The sequence below is a fragment of the Maylandia zebra genome, linkage group LG6, assembly GCF_041146795.1.
Source record: "Maylandia zebra isolate NMK-2024a linkage group LG6, Mzebra_GT3a, whole genome shotgun sequence".
In the NCBI taxonomy this organism is placed as follows: Eukaryota; Metazoa; Chordata; class Actinopteri; order Cichliformes; family Cichlidae; genus Maylandia; species Maylandia zebra.
The window spans coordinates 31,648,463-31,671,595 of record NC_135172.1 but is presented as its reverse complement, the minus strand read 5'-3'; the positions used below and the strand labels follow the sequence as shown (position 1 = coordinate 31,671,595).

At 37.7% G+C, this 23,133-nt stretch overlaps 1 protein-coding gene across 1 annotated transcript in view; it reads left to right on the top strand.

Annotated features, from left to right (window-relative positions):
- The window catches only part of helz (helicase with zinc finger), a 50,615-nt gene that overhangs the window by 3,085 nt on the left and 24,397 nt on the right, over window positions 1-23,133 (top strand). The window contains exons 2-18 of the mRNA XM_004539199.6: window positions 1,345-1,590; window positions 1,974-2,010; window positions 2,514-2,638; window positions 3,462-3,518; window positions 3,943-3,991; window positions 4,552-4,627; window positions 5,510-5,708; window positions 6,407-6,514; window positions 6,865-7,006; window positions 9,581-9,736; window positions 9,942-10,212; window positions 11,662-11,788; window positions 11,938-12,150; window positions 13,349-13,479; window positions 17,825-18,004; window positions 20,455-20,556; window positions 21,746-21,924. Coding sequence (XP_004539256.2) covers window positions 1,363-1,590; window positions 1,974-2,010; window positions 2,514-2,638; window positions 3,462-3,518; window positions 3,943-3,991; window positions 4,552-4,627; window positions 5,510-5,708; window positions 6,407-6,514; window positions 6,865-7,006; window positions 9,581-9,736; window positions 9,942-10,212; window positions 11,662-11,788; window positions 11,938-12,150; window positions 13,349-13,479; window positions 17,825-18,004; window positions 20,455-20,556; window positions 21,746-21,924 — 2,380 coding nt within the window. The 5' untranslated portion in view covers window positions 1,345-1,362. The remainder of the gene's footprint in view (window positions 1-1,344; window positions 1,591-1,973; window positions 2,011-2,513; window positions 2,639-3,461; window positions 3,519-3,942; window positions 3,992-4,551; window positions 4,628-5,509; window positions 5,709-6,406; window positions 6,515-6,864; window positions 7,007-9,580; window positions 9,737-9,941; window positions 10,213-11,661; window positions 11,789-11,937; window positions 12,151-13,348; window positions 13,480-17,824; window positions 18,005-20,454; window positions 20,557-21,745; window positions 21,925-23,133) is intronic.

Here is a 23,133-nt window from a genome sequence, read left to right as displayed (position 1 = left end):
TCTCCAAAAGTTGATTAGGAATATACAAAGTGAAATGATCGTACCCCTAACCAGAACCTGTATTGGCAGTGATATTGTAATTTTATCAAGATCCATCCTTAGTGAACCCCACAATGTGAGCAGGGAAGTTGTAGATTCCAGCGGTAGAGTAAGTTAAATTTAAAAACTCAGCGGATTGTATGAGTTGTCAGATAAAGTACACGTATAATGCCTTACCTGCTTTCAAGGTGCACTGCTGTGCTTTTCCCAGTGGCTCCCAGCCTGGAATTTTTGTTCCGGGAATCCAAGTGTGTAGACATAAGTGCAAACTTCTCACAGTACTGTTTTTTTGTCACGGGGCAATATCGAACTGAACGCTGTGTACTGATGGGTTGAGGGCAAGTACCATTACACTCCTAGTCCCAAAATACGCAAGTCTCATCAGGACAGATTGTGATGAGGTTTTATCTGAAACATTGTAAAAATAAAAGTACTGCTAGAAATTCAACATAAAGGTTATATTGACTTTTCCTCTGCATACTGTCCAGCATGTCCACTATCTTGTCTCAGCAATGCCCCTTTATTCTGGATGATCAGTTATGCCCATTATGAGTCAGTTGACACCAGACAGCTGACTCTACTACTGACTTCAGAGCTTGATCATAAAGAAGAATGTCTCTTATATTGCTTAAGACATCTCACATGACTACATCTTTCTCTGCTCTTTGCACATGTATTTCAATTTACACTGTGTAAGCACAGGCAGAGGTTGAGGTATGTTAGAAACACTCCAAGGAGTCTTATCCTCTGTTCTTGTTGATTTATGGCAAACATCAGTTACATGAGAACTTGACTCTTGCTTGTTGCCACTGTAAAATTACATTTTACTGTAGAAAACCTTTTTAAAAAACAAAACAAAAACAAACTTGTTCCAAATCAAAAGCCACAATATATAATTTATTATTAAAGTGAACATAATTTAATAATTTATGACTGTGACGTTATGTGGAGGGGAAAAAAAACATTTACTTTATTTAAAAATAATGTTCTGTGTCAACTACATGTACAAGTAAAAGCAAATAAAAATGACCTATCAAATCGGGAGTTCATTGGAAGCAACAGACTATATCTTACCCAAATAGCTGAATTCAGTTTTCAGTGGAAAGTTAGGCAGCTGATGTTGGCTGCGTTTTACATATTGTTTGACAATAATCAGGATGACAATTTCCGAGAGGTTGGAGAAAAAGAAAATTGTTATCTTTTGTCTAGCCCTGTTTTTTTTTTTTTTTTTTTTTTTTTTTTTTCTTTTTTCTTTTTTTTTTTTTAAGTGTTCTTATTTTTGTGCCGTTTGTGTTTTATTTGTAGACGGTTTGTCCCTAAGTCATGGCGGACAGGAGAGCGGAGAAGTCATGTGAAGAAGCCAGTAGATCGTTAGCCAGGCGGGAGTACGAGGCGGCAGTCAGCCATAGCACGGATGCCCTGGTGGTCCTTGCACCCCAACCCCCATCCTCCAGCAACCCCATCCCGCTGAGCCCTCCATCTCTTGTCGCCGCCGCCGGACCCCTCCGCAGCCGTGCCCTGCTCTACCGAATTGCTGCCTTCTTGCAGCTGGTGAGGACACGGCTGATTTTTACAACTATTTAACATCCCCCAAAATCACAATGTAGAGACAGAACTCATTAACAATAATAATGTGAAATATAAAATTATCATCTAATACTCATCTTGAAATTATTACATTACATTGAAATAACTGACCATTGTCCTTTGAATCAACCTTTGTGAAATGAAGAGAAGATTAAAAATGAGGAAACAGAAGTTTCTTCCAGGGTACTGTTAGGTCATCTTTGCTGAAGACTAAAATTAGACCTGTTGCTTGAGGCTGAAGATTATGGAAACTACTTAAGTCTTATAAGTCTGATAATGTGAGGAAGTATCACCAAGTATTCTCATTTGTAAAGGTCATAAATTTTCTCCCCCATTTCTGCCAACAGAAAAATTATGATGAAGCAGATGAAGACTGCAAACATGGTGAGTGGCAACTCAAATTGTAAACAGTACTGATACTGTAAGTTCGTGTAGTGTAATAGGTAATTTTGTACCTGTGGTAGAAGTTTCACCATGTCCTGACATGTTAATTTTGCATCTACTGTAAGTGTTATAGCTGAAAAACAGAAGAAAATAAATGTTTAGGTCTGCACTCAGGTGATGCCTGGGGTCAAAGATAGTGTCCCAGTGTTGTCAAGTGAGTCGTTTACTGCAGTAAACCTGGGGCATTGCTGAAGCTTGCGGCATAGAAAAGTATATGGTACAATGTAGCCTCTTTCAGCCTGTATGAAAATACAAGCCCTGATAATCCTAAAATGTCATGTTTTCATTGAACTTTTCAGAAAATCAAATCAGTCCCTTTCACTCTTTTTCTAGAGAGCAGGCATGCAGACTTATCACATACAGAACATTGAAAAATATCTAACTGACTGAACTGAATTTATTCTTTCCATACCCACTCCTCTTTCCTCTTCATCTTGTGATAGTCCTGGCAGAAGAAATTGCCAGGGGAGATGGTTCACTACAGGTGAACTTGCGCTCCATGCTGTTGGATGGCAGCCTGCAGGAGGTGGCCAGCATCCTGTCTAAAGCCTTGTATGGAGAGCCAATGGTATGATTAATGTATCTATAAATCGCATTCAAAAGTACTGTCAGACTACACATTGGTAGCTAGAAGGGTATTTAAAGTGCATTGTCTAACATTGCCAATGTTCTACAGTTTTAGAATAATAATAATAATAATAATAATAATAATACAGGCAATGTTTTTATTGTGGTTTTTGAAGCAGCTGTCAAAAGTTAGATGGTTTTGGTTTCCACTGGCCATTGTTAGATCATACATTGTTTAATTTTTTTTTCTCAACAAATTACATGTATGTTAGTACAGATTTTAAACTTGAATATTCATTTAGATATGATGTGGGATTTTAAATGTTACCGTATATTTTGGATTAGGAATGTAATAGGCACTTTCTATGTGTAATGAAATTGTGAGGGGTTCATGGTCTATATAGAGCAGTGTTAAGCAGAAAGGCAGTTAAACTGTAAAATTTTCTGAGACCTTAAACATTCAGGAAAATCTTCATATAGCGGTGGATAAAGTCACTACCAGGAAGTGCAAATAAGCGATGAATCAAACAAGAGTTTTATTTGGCAAATAATTCACTAAGAAAGTGAATTGCTAAGTACCCTAGCTGTAAGGAAGCCATAAATGCATGAGCCAAAGGCTTATTTGCGCTTTTCGATACTATAATTTGTGACTTGTTGCCAGCAAACTCCAGGTTACATCGCACATACATTTCACATTCCACTGATCTAATATGGAAACCTTTGTAGTGCATACTGTAATGATGATGAAGATCAATTTTGCATGTTATTGTTAAAAAATGACTACTAATAAAAAGGACTAAAGTAGTTGTTTTCTTTCTCAACAGAATGGTATTGTTGCAAAAGACCTGAGCAGATTAAAAATGCTCTTCTCTGAAATAGAGGTACGTGCCTATTGTTAGTCATGCTCCTTTGTTCCAGTCATGTGGTGTTTGGTTTTACAGGGAATTCTTCAATGCTTGTAGATGGAAATAATTAAGATTTGGTTATAGCCAAAGTATCTGTTGTTTATTTGTTCCCGTGCAATATGTTTAATGCCTAAGCTGATTGCATGGAGCTCGAGCTGTTTTTACACATGAACAGAGGATAACCTCAGGAAAGTCAGATCGGAACATTGTCCAAAGTTGCCCTTTCTCACATTTAATGATGGATCCAACAATCTGTGACATTTGCATGCAAATGTGCACCTCCATTGGGTAATGCCTGGAAAAGTTAAGGGCATGCATGTATCTCAAGTTACTAGTTGACATATTAGAAATAATCTACGCACCACCTCCAAGCTCCTCATTCTGCCCCCCTCTCTGTCAGGCTGTAAAAGGAGAGATGGCACCAGAATACACAGATGACCAGGATGAAGGTAAGCAAATGTGTACCATGACAAAAAAAATCACATTAATGTTGTTTTGTTTTTTCCCCTCTGCTTATCTTGACTGGTGGTGCAATATGATTATAAGCTTCTGGCTGAAATGGACCTGTGTGGCACTGTAAATGCCTGAGTGTGTTTTTAAGGATGAAAATACTGTATGGAAAATATGAACGCACATCTTCATTTAGATTATGAAATTCCAGCTCCGATTATGCTTGAGTTTAAAGGCAGATCTTCTTCACAGTTTTAAGTATGTAGGCTGTGATTTGTAGCTGTCCGTCTCTCTCATACATACTGAAGGACAACAGACAAACTTAAAAATAAAAAGAACTGGCAGTGTTTAAAATTAAACATAAATGTCTCTTAATAGAAGACCAGCTTGTTTTTAAAAATTGAAAATTTTAAAAGCTAAACTGCAACAGCCAACAAGGCGACATCCAGCAGTAGCAACAATCCCAGCATCATTTCTCTAGAAATTGTATAATCTAGTTAGCATTAATGGTTACACTTTTCTCAGTCTTACATTGACCACCCTGCTCATATATTGACAGAGGTCCAAGATGGCTGGCGGTTCCGACCACCTCCAAGAGGAGTCACGAGCAGTGAGGAGTACACCCTTTGTAAAAGGTAATGCAAATTGTATGGTTATTTGTAAGAAGTGAGGAATATCTGTAAATTTGTATATCTTTTGATGTGTTACTGGGGTTATAAAAGCAAATGCATGTAACAAATTGTAAGGAAGAATTTATGATTGGTAGGGCATAAATGGGAAGAAAAAGTACTGACTATTAGTTACTAAATAGTGGAAATGAGGTGGGATTATATAAGATTATATATGCTTCTTCCTACTCCTTTTTGAGTGTCAGTTGTAAGTTATTTATAATTATTACTGTTTTGTTCTAATTTTATTTTGCTTTCTTTTTTCTCTTTAGTGTTATACTATTTTTAACATGTTCAAAATAAAGATACAGTACAAATACAAATGTATCTCACACTAAATGTTGCAAGGAAAAATATGCCATGACTTACGCTTATGTTTATGCAACTAACGGGCATTTGCTGTCATCACACTGAGACTTCAGAATTTGTGATTGTAGTTAGTTCTGTGAATTTTCATTTTTGAACTCTTTACACCAAAGGGGTCTCCTTTACAAACAATAATATATTTTAGATTTTTGTGGTTGATAATGGTTTGTATAAAATTAACCAAAATTGTACATTGAAGTACAGGAGGGGTGGGATGAGATGGGATGTGCCTTTTTGAGTCTGCACAACTTAAAAGGTAGAGGAGATGGGCACATGAAATTTTTAACTACATTGTGTCACAGTCAATGTACCAACTATTTTTAAATGTTATACTTTTAAACAACCAGCATCACAAAACACACCGAGAAAGCATAATATAAATTGGGAACAAGAACCGTTGAGTATTCTGAAACATTTTATGAAGTAAAACAGTTGCTTGAACTAACATGGACCCACCTGAGCATACTTTTTATTTCCCTTTAGGTACTTGGAGCAGGGCCTGTGTCGGTATGGGGCCCAGTGTACATCAGCTCATTCGCAGGAGGAGCTTATGGAGTGGCAGAAGCGCTATGCTTCACGCCTCATCCGCCTCAAACAACAGCAGGAGAGTAAACACTTCACCGAAAACTACATGGAGACCTTAATAGAGAAGTGGATGAACTCCCTTTCTCCAGAGAAAGTGGTAAGTGACATTGTAGTTCATGCAAACTCAAAAGTGGCACAGTGAGATAAAAGTGAAAACACTGTGCGAACATGAATGTGTTCACTGCTATTTGAAACCATTCTAACATGTGTTCTGATTAAAAGCCTCTGCAATTTCTATATATATCTACTATATAAATCTCTCAAATATAAATATAAATCTCTCAAATTTACTACACATTTCCAGCATAGGTCCTTATTTACATATGCATCCACACAAAAGCTTTGAATATCCTAATGGAGGGTTGTTTTTTTTGTTTGTTTGGTTTTTGTTTTTTGTTTTTTTTTGCCGCCCCCATTGGGTATAAACACAGCTATTAACAGATATGTGACCCTCTAGTTCACTTCTTAAGTCTGTTTTATTACGGAAAACACTCAAATACCTCCACTACATTTAAGATATTTTAGAAGAACAATGCATCAAAGATTATGTTTTCTTTAGGAGTGTCAGTGCTGAGCACATACTCACAAGCCTTTAATATTATTTGGCACTCTGTATCTAGCTCTTAATTAATGTGTGCTTACAGTCAGGGATACCTAACTTTTGCTTTCATTAATATTTGATGCGTAAATTAACTTGGCTTGCAAAAATATTGGCTAACCGTTGACCTGTAAATGGTTTATGAATAAATAAGCTGTGATGGTATGTAACTAACCATGGTATTTTATTTCTTCTAGCTAAGTGACTGTTTAGAAGGAGTGAATGTAGAGACCACCTCTAGCCTGTCTGTCACCGTCACCACCAAAAAATCCTCCCACTCCTGGGTCTTCTCCTTGTTGTGCAAGGTAGGATGAAGCATTGAGTGTTTGATCATTTGTCATTGTGGAGGAGGAACATGAGGGCCGTATGTGGTGATGTGTTAAGCACAATGTTAAGTTACATTTTGTTTATTTATCAACATTAATTCATTTTCAGTTGAATGTGACAGTTCTTCCACCATTTGATGTCATTAACAGTTGCACTGGTTACTCTCTGCTCTTTTTTTCACTCTGTGTGTGTTTAAAAGGACAAAAGAATCACATTGTGTTGTTACAATTATCCCAAAACCCATAGTCTGTGCTCCTTGGATACTTGGTATATTAACCATCTGTTAATTTTGTGAAAGTCCTGATTATCTTCCCATTGCTCTGTACAGCCGCCTAGAAAGCTGTACCGGATTGCTCTCCTCTATGATGCCCACCGACCACACTTCTTCATCACAGGCGTGTCAGCTGGAGAGCGGCTCCAAGGTGTTCCCAAAGGCTGCCAAGAGTGGACTCCAGGGGAGGAGACAGCAGGTGGGTCATAAATTTTATGTTATGTTATGTTATGTTGTGTTGTGTTGTGTTGTGGTCAAACATGAGCTATCAGGGGATTTTTATTTTCAAATGTATTTTTCCAGCTTCATAAGGTTTCTGATTCCATTTTGTCTGTATAAATTATATGTGTCAAACTTGTATGTTTCATATAATCAAAAAATGTTAATGTTAGACAAGGATAACCCAAGTAAATACAAAATGCTGATTTTTTTTTTTCTCTTTTCTTTTTAAATGATGATTTTAATTATTTTAAATGATGGTTTCAATTATTAAGGTAAAAATGGCCAACCAAACTCACCTGGTCCTGTGTGGAAAAGTTCCAAGGCGAAAATCACTGCTGACCAAACCCCCCCGTTGCGTTTTTTTTTTGTTTTTGTTTTTTCCCCCCCCCCCCACTCCCTCCTCTCACCAAACCACCAATATAATTTCCTCAGTTGCCTCTTCCCCCTCCTCTTCTACCAGTTGCTCCATCTATGACTTTCCAACAGTCTCGAGTCATGTCGACTGAATCCAGGGAAAAGGGCAAAAAAACCCCAAAAAAACGATGTTGTGGGTTTTTTGGGGTTTTTTTTCCTGTTGTTGTTTTAAAAAAATATATTTTCCTCATTGACATGTTTCAAAAATGCTGCTTGTAATTTTCGTGAACGATGCAGTCTCATGAATCGCCAAGTGACAACACTGACCAGCCATTCAGTGGCATGCAAACTTTTGACATCACATTTTTGGATTGTCTTGGATAAATCCAATCTTGGCTATTAGGTGAGAAGGAGAAGGTAGTGCAGGGGAATCCCTTAGTGGTTTTATGGTGATTGGACTATCTGTCTTGAAGACTATAATTTATGCGTCTGCAGAACAGTGTCTCCAGTGGTGTGCAGCTACAGATACCGTGGTGTGCAGCTCAACAGTAAGTTGGACTGGAAGAGCTACATGGAGGCAGTGTACAGTAATCAGGGACAAAGATGGCTTTATTCCCTAAAGATGCTAAGGGCATTCAACATCTGCCAGCCCTTCTTGCGCAGTGTCTACTCTACAGTGGTGGCCAGTGCTCTGTTTTTTTTTGATGCGGTCTGCTGGGGAGCAGAGTTGACAAACCTGTAAAGAAGGGTGACTCTATAGTTGGGTGTAAACTTTAGGCAGTCCAGCAGGTGGTGGAGAGAAAAAGACTTTTGAAGTTGGAATCAGTTAAGATCAAGCCTGCATACTTACTCCATGCCCTGCAGGTTATCAATAGTAGAACCTTCAAAAACTGACTGCACCTAAGTGCAAGTCTGAGCACCTCAGGAGGTCCTTTATACCAGCTGCTATGAAGCAGTTTGATGCATAATGATGATATGATTTTTATCCACGTTTGCATATTTGCACATTACTTATTGGCTGTTTTATTTATTTGTATAATGTCAACTTATAGGAATTATTACTATTGTTTTGCTGTTTTTGATTTGTGGTCTTATGGCTGTGTTGAAGCTGCCATGGCAATGTAATTTCTTGTAAAGGATTAATGAAGGATCTTTGAGTGGGCCAGAATTCCTCCAGTGTGATATAAAAGACTCATTTGCAGTTACCGCAAGAGCTTGATTGCCAACAGCCAGTTATTAGCTTTAGATCCCAATTACTTTTCCACATAGTCATTAATTGCATTTTTTTTTTTTTGGATGCAATACAAAATTTGTTTAGTCTGAAACCTCTGACAAATATGCAAAAATAGAAGGATAAGGAAGGGGGCAAATACTAGCACTGTACATACATTAGTCAATGCCTTGTGTGACAGAGCTACCACAAGATTTCCATATTATATAAACTATTAGTCCTTTTATAGGTATTGACAAGCTTAAACATGGAGAAGTCCAAAAAGTTTCATTTAGATTTTCTAATATTTCAAAACTTCTAAATTAACAAGCAAAAATCATTTCATTTATCTTTGTTTATTTTTATTGACTTCTAAACTTGAATATGCCAAACTGTCTGTTCTTTTAATTATTGTGGTTTAGTAACAGTGCAAATGGACAAATAGTGAAGTTCTTAATCAGAAGAGTACATGTACAAGAAATTGTAAACAAAGTTCCCAGCATTGCTAAATTCCATTAGCTGACTAGCCAGGTTGCACCCCTAGGTCTGTATGGCTCTGAGTTGTTTTTTGTGTTTGCTTGTTGTTGTTTTTTTTTTCATAGACCAGAGGCTTGCTAGCTGACAACCTCGGGTAAAATTGTGTGTATTGTGTGGGGGATATCTCTGACAGTGAAGATTCAAATATTCAAAAAGTCTGGTTGTTCTTGTTAGCGTGATCACTTTGCTGTGTTTGTGTACTCCTTGGATTCTCAGTCTGCCTCCTTAGGCAACTTTTACCATGCTGTTCTACTTATGTAGTTGTTGTGGGGGCTTTGACCTCCAAAAATATCTATATTTTAAAACATTGGTAGAGACTGTATATCAGTGGTGCATAATATGTATTCCTCGTGTTAAATGTATATATTAAATTTATGTGGTTAGCTCTTTCTTTTTACAGCACAGTGGAGTGCTTGTTCAAATGTACTTAAACGTTTCCTCTTCTCACAGTGGCAGCAGACAATGGCCTGGACCACTGTGTCTACAAGGTTGCAGTGGGTTTCAGCACAGAGATCTTTGGTACCTTCCGACAGACCATTGTTTTTGACTTTGGTTCAGAACCTGTGCTAATGCAGCGGATCATGGTGGATGCTGCCTCTATTGAAGGTATGCTTTAAAACGAGCATCAATGCATAGAAAAGTCTGTTGCCTCTTATTAGTGTGTATATCTGATAAAGTTTTACTTCAGATAGTTTTGTGTTTAAAGATGATACCTGGATAAAAATTTCCAGATTTTTTTTTTTTTTTTTTTTAAGTCGCAAAAAAGTAGCAAATAATGCTTTGACCCATTTTGCTGTTCTTTGTTCTCTAGACTTGGAGCACCTGTTGGCAGCCAGACAGCAACTCTTGATGACTGCGAAACGCTGGGACTCATCCTGTAAAACCATTGTTGAATTCAGTCCCAATGAGACGATGGCTGAACTGGAGCGCAGCCTCCTTTCCCGCTATCAGATACCTCTATCAGCTGACCAGCTCTTCACCCAGTCAGTCCTTGACAAGACTCTGACCAAAGACAACTACCAGGCCCGACTGCACGATCTGCTCTACATAGAAGAGATTGCACAGTACAAAGAAGTTAGCAAGTGAGTACATACATATTGAAGGTTTCTTAATTCTGCTGTACAGTGCAAATAAAAAAACATTTATATGAAATTTGAACATAAAACTTTGATTGGAAAGTTTATTTTACACATGAATAAAATCAAATGCGACACAGTATCTAAAAGTACAGAACAGCAAGTTTTATACCATATTATGCACTAATGTTCCCATATATATTACACATGCACTGCCTAAATGTACAAAATATATTAAAAAGAAATGTATATACCAATATAGATTCTTTTTTCTAAATTCTGGGCACTATCAAGTCTTTTGCTATTAAATGGCAAACCACCACAAGGTGTCAGACTTAACCTTTACTATATGCTTGCTCTATGCATGTGTGAGAGGGAGGGTGTGTTTCTCACAGACAGCTTTACTAAAAGTGCTAGTGCCGTTTAATAACGGCTTTGAGGTAGCTGAAAAGAAACTGGTTTACCCTTTGTTTGCCAGCTGAAATAAGCACACTGCTGGTAAGTTGAAACGCAGTGTAAACCCTCATTCAGTGAAACAAGTACAGTAGACCATCCATAGCACACAGGACATAATAGCCATTTAAAACACTGAGTTTCAAGACTGTGTCGTTTGAATAGTGGGTGCCTTTCTGTTGTTATGGCTCATATTCAAAGGGCTTTTAATCTCCAGTATTTTCAAACTCCATATGAATAATCTCTTTGAAGTAATCTGGGTTTTTTTGCCAGGTTCACATGCTTGGGTCATTCAGTTTTATCTGGAGACATTTCTTCAGTTTTGAGAGAGGCACATTCCTTGTACCTGGGAGGCAAAAGACATCAGCTGATTATCTAGAAATAAAAATTGAGCAAATAGAACCAGTGCAGAGTTTTTGCCCTGTTTGATTATCCAGCAAAATAACTAATGTAAAATCATAAAAATAACCTTCTAAGACTCCGTTTGGTTGTGTAACATCACTGTTTTGCTAATACACTATGTGTCAATTATCTGTCACAAGTTCATCACATAATATTAGTTCTTGTTTCATCATGTCAGAGTCACTCATAAACAATCCAGAACTGAACTTTTTTTCTTTTCCTTTTTCTTTTTCCCAAAAGACCTTGAATTTCAATAAACATGTGCATGGATACATTTTGTGCCAATGTTTTTCGTTCAAGAACCTTCTTGAATGTTTTTTGGTGATGTATTTAGTTGGCCTTGTACTCTGATGTTTAGATGGTTTTAAACATCACATAATTATGTGAATATATTGCAAAATTGTATATTCATAAAACAAAACGGGTGAAACAAAACAGTTCCAGTTTTGTTTTCTCTAAATGTTAAATTCACCACAGCATTCATTATGACAATGATATATTTGATTAATATGTTTTTCAGTATAATGGCTTTTGTTTTTGCTTTTTAAATGGACTATTCAGGATAAAAGTGTGCAACCCATGTCTATGTTTGTCCCACAGGTTTAACATCAAGGTGAACCTGCAGCTCGTCACTAGCTTTATGCTGACTGGCATTTCTGTTGGAGCAAAGTATGCTCAGAATGGACAGCTTTTTGCACGTTTCAAACTCAACGAAACACTTTCTGAGGTAAGTTGTCTAACTCTAATTTCAGCTACCATACTGCTTTCCACCTTGTTTTTTTGCCGTTTCACTCAGAGTACTACTTAGTGGCACTATATACCAAGAACATCTGTAAGCTAGCTATCTTGAACAGTGATTTCTGTTTTGAACACCAGGACACACTGGCTGGGCGGCTAGTGATGACCAAGGTAAATTCAGTTCTGCTGCTACCTTTGGGCCGTGAAGCGATCAACAGCCAGCCGCCTCCTGGAGTTAAAGAGCGTGTTTATGAGGCTGTGATTGAGGAGAAGACTAAGGATTACATCTTCCTAAGGATCTGCAAGCACTGCTGTGAGGAACTCGGGCTGCAGCCTGACAGAGAACTACAGGTATGGTGAACCACACTTCATGTGCTTAGACATGTGGCATCACCTACATTAAATAAGGTTTGGTGAGGGCTGGTAAATGCTCTCTTATAAAGCATACTTTTTTCCCACATGCAGCCTGAGAACATCATTCTTGTCATGTGGATTTTCTAACCTTGAAAATTTGAATGAAAGGTTCACTGCTTAATTATAGTTTTCGCAAATGATTGCAGAGGTTTCAAGGAAAAATGTGTCTGTGTTGTGCATCCATGTCAACACTGATGGAATTATTTTGGAAATTTATTTTTGCAATAATGCTATCTTCACCAGCCTCAGCTTGTTATTTTGCTTGTTCCCCCCAAGCCTGAATGTAGTCAGGGGAAACAAGACACTGTGTTAATGGTTATCAAAACAACTCCTCATTCTATCACTGTGGGAGCATAATCTTCTTTTCTTCTGCATATGCTTCTCCTGCCTTCTTATGTGCTACAATTCTATTACCCTGTCTCCTCTGTGGGTTCTTATTCCACACAGCCTTTGAGCTCTTGAATGTCTCTGACTTTCTGTACTCTTGTACTCATTGTTTATTTCATGCTTAAGCTTTCATGTTTTTTTGGGGTTTTTTGGGGGGTTTTTTGGTTGTTGTTTTTTTTGTAAATGGTTTTAGATGTTTTCATTTGGCTAATAAAAAGTGGATATATAGTGCAGCGCAAGCATGTCTTTTCAGACTGTTAATTAGACTTGCTCAGTCATAAGTGTTGCAGGTGACTTTCTTCCAAGGTTTAGCAATTTTTGAGAGGATTAAGAGAATGGGATACAGCGAATTTTAGTTAAATCTTAGTTTTGAATGGACAAGAATATCCAGCTCCATAGCAACTGCACAGCTTGTGGGCTTGATTTGTTGGTTTAGATGGTCATTTTATCTGAGCACTTGTGTATATTAATATTTAAAATGTTCTCACAGATGCAGACTTTGCAATGTGATGCAATTCATTGCTTGCATAAAATAAATTATTTTAGTAAAAAAAAAAGTAAATTCACATCATGAAAGAGAATCATGAGCACAAGCTTTAAACCAAAAGATGCACACAAATACCTTAATGAATGAATGAATTGAATGGAATTATCTTTATTTTTGTTTTAAAATTTTGTATGATTTCTTGGCATGGATGGATATAGACAATTGTGTTGATAAACAAGCTCTCTGTGTTGTGTCTGCCAGGTGGAGCTCCAGTTCCAGCTGAACAGACTGCCACTCTGTGAGATGCATTATGCCCTGGATCGCATCAAAGATAATACTATCCTTTTCCCTGATGTTAGCCTTGTCCCTACTATCCCCTGGAGTCCCAACAGGTGTGTACTCCACCATGTACACAATGTCACACACATAAGAACACACTTGATGCATTCATTTTTATGATAATGCATTGATTGTTAGGGCACTAAAATTAAATCAGTGGGAACTCAGAGACACAAAAGTTACATATAAATAATAAATAATTGGGATCAAAGGAAATTTTACTTTGTACACATGGCATGCTGCTTTATGTTGCTTTTATACTGAGGATATGACTGGCAGATATTTGATATAGTAAAGGCTGCATCTACTTTTAAAAGTAGATGTTTAAACGTTTACGTTTAAAAGTGAGGGAAGATATTTGCATGCAGCTTTTGCTTTCAGATGCAACTAATCCTAAACACATTTATTATAACTCTTTTAATACGTCCATATCCTTATAGTTTGACAGATACTCTCACAGAGGGGTCACCACACCAAATCAAAAGTTAAATGAAGACTTCTCCTACTTTTAGCAATTTGGAAATGCTCACAGCTGCCTAAGCTTTAAATTTCTCTGGTGACAGGTGAGGGAAGTGAGACAGTAATCTTTATTGACAAGAGCAAAAGTCAAATATAATCCCTGTGGTTGTCATAGCTGCTGCTTTATCTGAGCTCCATAATAGGATTCGTGTGGATTTTTGTTTTAATTGGAATTTGGATAAACGTGGATTTTTGATTAAAGAAGGAGCAAGAGGTGAATTTGGCTTTAGTTTAAAAGCACACTTTCTTTATGGTAGGTATTTGTGTTTTAAACATTTGCCTAAACTGTGGAATTACCGGGATTTTTGCATTGATTACTCAAACGTATGGCCTGACGTTTATGTGAGTCCCGTTATAGACAGTCACAATCTGGCTTAACTAATAACTAACAGTAATTTAGAATTTAGAAGTCTCTGTACTAATGAGTTCATTAAGCACTACTTGCAGCCAGGCATTTAAGTTAACGAGCTCATATTAGACGTTGATGTGTTGATGTGGCAGCTCTTTCCTTATTTAAGGAAGGCATCGTATGAATTTTGGTGAAGTCTACTATATTCAAAAAGATTTATTGGTGTGAGCCATGCCTTCAAGAAAAACAACTTTCAAAGAAACTTCACAGGATGCTATAGCATGATCAAACTGTTCAATCAAGATGAAACTATAACAGTTTATTTCTGAGTAGTTATTAAAAACATCTAATGGAGGTGCTAGAGAAGGTTCTGCAAGTCGGATAGTTTAAGGCTTCACTCAGTCAGTTACTTACAGGGATTACTTGGTGTATTCATTTTAGATTTTGATACATACAACTGTGTATTATCAGTTTAGACAAATTGGTTTTTTGGGTTTTTTTTTTTTTTTTAATTCATAGAAACTTAGACATTTTATGCATAATCTGTTCAGAAATTCATTCAAGTAAAGTGGTTCTGATTCTTATCTTTTAACTCAAAGTGTCAATAAACCCATAATAGTGTATTAGTGGTGCATTTAAACCTGATTTTTTTGTTGTTGTTTTTTTTTTTTGTTTGTTTGTTTTTTGTTTGTGCATCTTACCCTAACCTCTTGCTAACTTTAGTTAGTTTTGGTAAGAGTTTATAGGACTAAATGCAGACTTTGGTGTGTAGTAAAGGTTGGGTGATATCTAAAATTTTTCCAACCGACATTCATCAGTCCAATAAATGATGATAGGCAATAAGTTTACGGATGTGAAGCAAAAAGAGCCGTCAGGAGCTAAAATTAAACCTTAGACTAAAACGTTAGGACAGGCTTTTCCCCGCAGCACGCCGTGTAATAAATACTCAAAGAAAACGCTACAACTTATGTCTAAAAATGTATAGTGTCATGCATCGGTTAAAACATTCGACTCCAGGTACATGACGCCCAGCTGGAAACACTTCACGCAAGTCGAGCTGCCCGAGATTCACAGAATTTACAGAAAATGTTAAATTTTTGTGATTTATATCGTTATCGGGACGATAGATGTCTTATATCGGGATATGAGATTTTGGTCATATCGCACAGCCCTAGGAAAGGGCCATCCTAGAACTAATCCCACAAAGTTGGAAGCATGAAATTATCCAAAATGTCTTTGTATTCTTGAAGCATAAGGACTTTCTTTTACTGGAACTATTGGGGTTAAGCCCGATTCCTGATAACAACTCCACACCATAAACCGCCCTACACCATATTTTACACTTGGCAAAGTGCGATCAGACAAGTACTGTTCTTCTGGCAACCGCCAAACCCAGACCCGTTTACTAGATTACCAGACGTTGAGTGTGATTCTTCACTCCAGAAAATGTCTTCACTTCTCTAGAGTCCAATGGCGCTGTGTTTTATAAAACCACATCAAAACTTTGCTTTGTGCTTGATTATTTTAGGGTCGCTGCTCATCAGCCATTCCATGAAGCTCTCTGCACAGTTGAGCTTAAGAACCAAATCAAAGAATTTCAGTGAAAGAGCCTTGACTTGGTCTTAAAATTTCTTTCCATTACAAATTGCTTACCTTTAATAAGTCAGATGTTTTGGTTTATAATAAATGGTCTGCTTTGACTGTCAGCGATTGGCATGTCCTAATTATTTATATCAAGGTAAGGTATGAAGGAAACAAAACAAAATGCTTGTATAGAAAGTCTTGTTGGGATTCAAGAGTTGAAGCTGTTTGTAACTTGTAGAATATTCCTTAATGTTATGCATCCCTTTTTGTTACGCACACACACTTGTGCAAATGCTGAGATTTCTCTCATTCCCCCAATTACAGCATCTCTCAGCTGGAGTTCAATCAATTGACTCTGGGGGATTCACAGCTTTTGACGATGCAGTCACCATAATGATGATAGTGATGCATGGAGACATGCACGCATGCTACATTTACAGTAATTCACAAGTATCAAATCAGATGTGAATCATTTTCTCCTACCTTTCTGTCTTGTTTAGCACACAAATTACAACTGCTTAGTTGTGAATATTTACTGGTCATCCTAAAACTACATGGAATTTGAAAAGTTATGTTTGTTGCACATTCATAGAAATGCATTCAGACACGTTCCGTACCATGTTTCCTCTGGAGAGCTAGTTTCATGCAGTTGTGAAACTTGCATGATATATGACTTAATTTGACCTGGCCATCAGACACATTGGCATGTCTTAGTTTGTCTAATGAGTCAACTTCATAACACAACACAAATTGATCAAAAAGAGAAATGTGCAGGGTGTTTAGTTTTTCCTTTTTAAACTTGTAACTGTCCTCCTGAGACCCAGCCTATTCATTATGTCGTCTGTAGTGGACAAAAACAGTTAAACTGAAAGATACTTTTTTTTTCTCTCTCTCCATTCTCAGTAGGATATGGGCAAACATTGGGTCACCTGCACATAACAACTAGATGAGGTTTTATGATATCCCATTCTTAATCCATAGATATTAGCATGGAATTTATCTCCATTTGCAGCAATAACTGCTTCTGAGTTGGCTCTCAAAATTTTGGAATTTGTCTGTGTGAATTATTGACCATTCATCCAGAAACCCCTTTGTGAAGTCAGACACTAATGCTTGACAAGAAGCCCAGGCTCACAATTTTGTTCCTAGTTTACCCTAACAGTGTTTGGTAGGGTTGAGTTCTGCACTTTTTGCACAAGTCAGTCAAGCTCCTTCACACCAGACTGGTCTAGCCGTGCCTTATGGACCTTAATTTGTGCACTAGGGCACAGTCATGATGAAACGTAAAAGACCCTTCAATAAAATGAATCATTATCAATTCCCTTCAATGGAACTGATGGGCCCAGGCCACCCCCCCCCCCCCCCCCCCCCCCCCAACAAAACATAACCACATAGAATTATCCCCTCTCTGCCAAACTTTATAGTTTGGTGAAGGTGATGTGGAGATAACAGTCCCAGACTGCTAGCTGAAGTTGCGATGGAGTGCTTTACACTTTTTGGTGCTTTGTATTGTTCTTGGTGATGTAAGACTTGAATGCAGCTGCTTGTCCATGAAAATATCATGAAGGTTCTGGTATCCAATTACAATACCACACTCAAAATTCATTGTGCTCTTTGGAATGACCCATACTTTCCCAAATGTTTGTAAAGGCAGGCCTGGTGTTTCATTTTTTGTTTTGACACAGCTGTAGCAGTGAGACTGAAAACATTTAAACCCACATTTCTTACCCCCTTTCTCATCTGCCCCTCATCTTCCATTCGATCTTTTTATATTATTTTTAGTGGGACATAGACAAAATAATTACATGGGCATACTGCCTTTTTATATTCAAAAGTAATCTTTGTTTATAGTGCAGTATTTTACTTGAATGCTTGAGTTTGAAATGTTTTATAATAACAGTTGATTTGGTCATCAAAAAATGCCTCCATCCTCTTTCCGCCCTCAGGCAGTGGGATGAGCAGTTGGATCCTCGTCTGAATGCCAAACAGAAAGAGGCCATCCTGGCCATCACCACACCCATCTCTATCCCTTTGCCCCCCATTCTTATCATTGGGCCCTATGGTACCGGCAAGACCTTCACCCTGGCACAGGCTGTAAAGCACATCCTCCGCCAAGACCACAGCAGGTTTGCGATCATTTTCTTTTCTTTTCTGTTTGTGGTTTGTGATCATTTGAACTTCTTCTCTGTTTGTTTGCATGTTAATTTTTTAAGATACATTGAATTATTTTTAACAGATAGGATTCCGCCCACCCCAGATCCCTGATATACTCTCAGCTTCTTTTGTATTTGTGAATGAATGTTTATGAAGTTCTAAATGTAATGTTTACAATGATAGATGGAGCACTTTTTTTTGTTTCAAACTGTAGTTGTGAAGTGCCAAGTAGATAGTCGCTAGTTTTCAATAACATTTGACTTACATTAACTAAATGATTCATAACTAATAACATAAGGTATTACATTGGTTGCCATACCAGCAGTAACCGCCTGATGATTGAGTAGTAAACTGTAAAAAGCCCAAGTACTGCATTTTACATATAAAGTCAAGTTTTGTAATACTTAAAGCTAAGATAAGGAGGCTATAATTTGAATAACACAGCAGGACTGTATTTTTACTCCACTTTCACTGTGAAATTATAGAAATACTATCACATCTGTCAGTAAAATTAACCTAAGACGAATGGTGCATAATTAAAGGCACAGCTAAATGAATATACAAATGAATAAAATATCTTTTTTTGTATTCGGTACAGCAGAGCAATTTATAAAAGCAGGCACTGGTGTAATTTACAAAATTGCAAACTAAATGATGTTTTAACAATGAAATATGAGAACTTTTTTTCCCTACATCTTACGTTTAATCTTTGTTTTGTTTTTTTGTCATTGAGTAAGTTTCCTCTGCTTCATCACTGGTTAAAAGACAAACTTGATAAACATTAGTGAAATATTACAAATAAATGGTTTCAATCACCATCATATAAATATAGTCAGCAACCTTGATCTCACAAGCAATCGTTTTTGCAGATTACTGATACTCCCTGCTATGTATCATAAAGTGTCAATGGGGTATTTGTAGGGAAATTTGAAAGGGAAATGTGGATGTGAATCAAGTTAATATCACTTATAAATGCAGTAGGGGAGCTCAGTCAAAAGAAATGACAGATGTATCCTGGGGCTGGGCTGTGCAGTGGCCGCCGTTTTCGTTTCAGTGGCAGTCACTGCCTTGGGTTTGACCTTTTTTAAAGTTGAGAAATCACAGTGCTATAAAGTGTCAAACTGTGGTGTGTGTCTGTGCGTGTGTTGGAGCCTGTGTTGTGCTGTGTAGTTGTCTATGGTTTGTATTGTCTAGGCCATATCACTTGAAGACAAACTCTGCTGGTCATTTGGACGAATTTGTGTCAATGTGTGGTTGATGCACATGGTTAGTCTGATTGCAACACATTTTCAGGGCCAGAATGGAAGTGCGTGCCAACTATATTGTGATCAATCAAGCTATGTCACTTCAGTGGCCCACACAGTGTTGTATAACAACAAAACAGTGTATGATTTTCTTCCATTGGCATTTTTCATCATTAGTAAGCTCCCTCCCTGTGTAGATACCCACAGGAAACTTTGCAATTTCCCGTGTTAGAAGCAAACCGATGTAGCACAAGCACATAAATGGTTCCCTGGTCTTTATAAAAAATGAATGTAATATCTCGGACAGTGTCCCCTAACAAAAGTTACCATTTTGGTTTTTAATAAGAAAGACCAGGATGTGTATGTGTAATGCAAGAGAGAAAACAGCCTTGGAAAATGTGTAGCAATATAATATTCATTCCTCAATTCACTCTGAATACATTTAATATTCTGTGGTTAAGATGAATTATAGATATTTTAAAAGCTATGACAAGGGGAGGTGAGCCCATGGATTAGTGCTTCTGGCTCACCATATTTTTAAAAACGTTAACAAGACCGTATATCGACCCTGGTCAGGTGTGCTCAAGATGTGAATTACCGTATTTAATATTGGAAGCTTTCTCTGTACATCTTTAGCTGTGATGCTGCATGAATGTTTAAAAGTGTAATTATGAACAGGAGTTGTTACTGCTGTCAGGGTGAACAGCTCTGGGTTTGCTGTCCCGGATACTAATATCAGTTTACTTTTTAAGGTTTCTACTGAAAATAGAATGGTATAGAGATGAAATAAATCCCTTTTCTTTATTCCTTATATTTCTGTATTTGTATAGCATTAGTGAATGCAGTTTAATCATGAAATATTATAGATAAGGTATAGATATACAAAAATAATGTTATACTATGTTTTTGGGAAAGCCAAGTGCTATTAATCAAAATGAACTGATAGGATTCACAACCACTGTTTTGTTATTTTAAAAAAAAAAAAACCCATGCAACTTCATTATAAACTTTTTATTAAAAAACTTATGAAGTGAAACCATTTCTTAAGGTAGTTTATGTGCCACTGTACCCTGGTAATAATTTATTCTTGCTGCTGGTTTTGGAAGATATCGATACAGTGTTTCAGCAACTGCGTATGATGATTCATGCCTACAGTTGTTTGTCTTTTGTCTCTACAGGGTCCTGATCTGCACCCACTCCAACAGTGCGGCTGACCTTTACATTAAGGACTACCTTCATCCTTATTTTGAAGCAGGCAATCAGCATGCCAGACCTCTCAGGTAAAGAAACACGCCTACGGAACAAGAGATGGCTGAGGGGCAAAACAAGCTTCTCGTTTTGTTTTGTAGCATGTAGTATGTACAGTAGATAAAACGTGCTGTAGTGCCCCGGGGGGAGCATTATATATTGGATTTTAAAGTGTTTAAGTCTCTTTGCAATTTTATGTTGTAAAATAATACCACATAAGCTAGTGTTTGTAGATGCTGAGAAAAACCTGTCAGGTACAGGTGTTCATCTTCTTGGTAAATAAATAAAAACAGTTTTAGTAATGTATTACACATCTCTGTAGTTTACATACTTTGGGTTGGGTGTTTTTTTACAGAAGTGATAAGTGTTTCTAAAATGACTGGTATTTCTACCTTTTGCCCTATATGTCAGCAAAGACCATTCTAGCTGGATAGCATCAATATCAAAAACTCAACTAGACATTAACTAGATGAATGTTATTGGGCACATAGTCAGAGTTATACATCCATGTACGTGGGTTGTTTTGTTTTTTTCTGCCCTGCAGTGGTAACAAGCAGACGTTTGTTGACTTTAGGGATTTGACCTCATGAACATTCCGGCTTTTCGAACTACTCCTTAAGACAGCAGATATACACTCAAAGATACTGACAGCTTCCTTATACTGCATCATTGACTTCTAATCACATTTCAGCAGTGCCAGAAGTCACCAAAGACATGGAATCAGTGTGTTCCTTGACCAGGCTGGGGTTAGGCTGTGTGTTTGTGTTTTCACACACAAGCCTGGAGACCATATGGGCAATCAAATGACTTGTTTCACATGAGCAGTCGGTCTGATTTCTAGAGCTTCCAGTGTAATTCCTCCATAAGCATTGGAGCCTCCTCCTCTTGGGTCCACTTGTCTGCTTTGAGTGAACTCAGTCAATACAGAAGTTATTTGAATATTTAGGGGCAGAGTTGAAAGTGCACCACTGCAGAAAGTATGTCCAAAGGGTCTGCTCTTGGCAGCCTTCTGTGTGGATAAGATTGCGCTCAGTCTGAGGTGCACATCAGATATCATGTGCAGTCATGCATTTTTACAAGCATTTCCAGTCTATCTGCTTTTAAGTGAGACAAAACATATAAAATTAAATGAAAATTAACAGTTTCATTCACACTGAGACTTGAGTATTTGCTTTTTGTGATTGTAACTCTTGATCTTTCTGCTTTCTTTGCTCACTCCAGGGTATACTTCAGGAACCGCTGGGTGAAGACGGTCCACCCAGTGGTCCAGCAGTACTGTCTCATCTCCAGCACACACATCACTTTCCAGATGCCCACAAGGGAGGACATCCTCAGGCACCGCGTGGTGGTGGTCACCCTCAGCACCTCCCAGTACCTCTGCCAGCTTGACTTGGAGCCTGGTAAGTCGTATGAAAACAAACAAACAAAAAAAACCATTAAGTCACGCTGACCTATTGGTTGAGGCAGCCATTGTTCTCAGCAGCTTTTATTTGGCATACCAGTATTTGCACTTGGATTAAACTTGCCAGCCAGAGTAGCTGACACATTATATATCAGACATACATGCTGAATGAATGCTGAAGTGTGGTTTGTGTGTGAGATGGGGCTTAATTTAACTCAGGATTGTTCTTGTTTTTTGCATTGCTGATTAAATAATTGAGGCTGAGTGTTAGATTTGTATCGGGAGAACGGACGAGAGCAACTGGGGCCAAGCGAAGGAACGGCGTTTGTCCGGTTCTCTCCCGTGCACGAGTACCATGAAGAAGTTTGCCTACTTGCGTCTTGCTTGCAGTGTAATTATATTGTCTTAACGTTCCAGCGGATGGGTTCAAGATACAAACCCATCATTGAGAAACGGTAAAAAACGACAACAACAAAAAATTGCTCGAATTCCCAGAATGGTTAAACCATAATTTCAGCAATTTAATAAATGAGTTTTCTAGTATGTTCTAAAATGTCTTGCAGCACGTGAGCATGCGTGTGCACACTTTTTTTAAAGGCTTGTAAATGTATGCAAACAGAACACAGTCACTCTCATTTCCTGTTCTTTGGTCATCCCCACTGACTCTGACAACCATTGCTGGTAGGGGCCCACCATTTATAGAGGGTTGGAACTCATTTAAGTTATGTAAAAGACATGGAAAACAAACCAATTTGTCAGTGCAGGCTAATAACCGACACTAATGTGTCAGCGGAGGGGGCTTTGTCGGTTGCTTGGAAACACCATCTGCCTGTTTCTAATGTACTTTACATCATTAGCCCTCCTCCCCACGTTTCATCTGTCCTGTTCTCCTGTTGGTTGATGGTGATGAAAATCTCCAGGAAACGAGACACTTGGGAGCCAGCAAGTCTTCTAAGTAGCGATAACAAATCTCGCACCCAAAACACAGGTCCCCCGAAAGATGATGTTTAGGCTTTTATGTTTGGCTTGATGACTTTGCTTTTTTTTTTTCATGGTCTAGGTATGGGATTTGGCATGTAGACATTGTGCATGTATTGTTTAGCATGCCTTTATATATCTTAACAAATTTTTGTTATTATGATATGCAAAAATCCCATTCCCAGCGAAAACAGACATTCTTTGCTTCTACTAATTTGTGCAGCCCTCA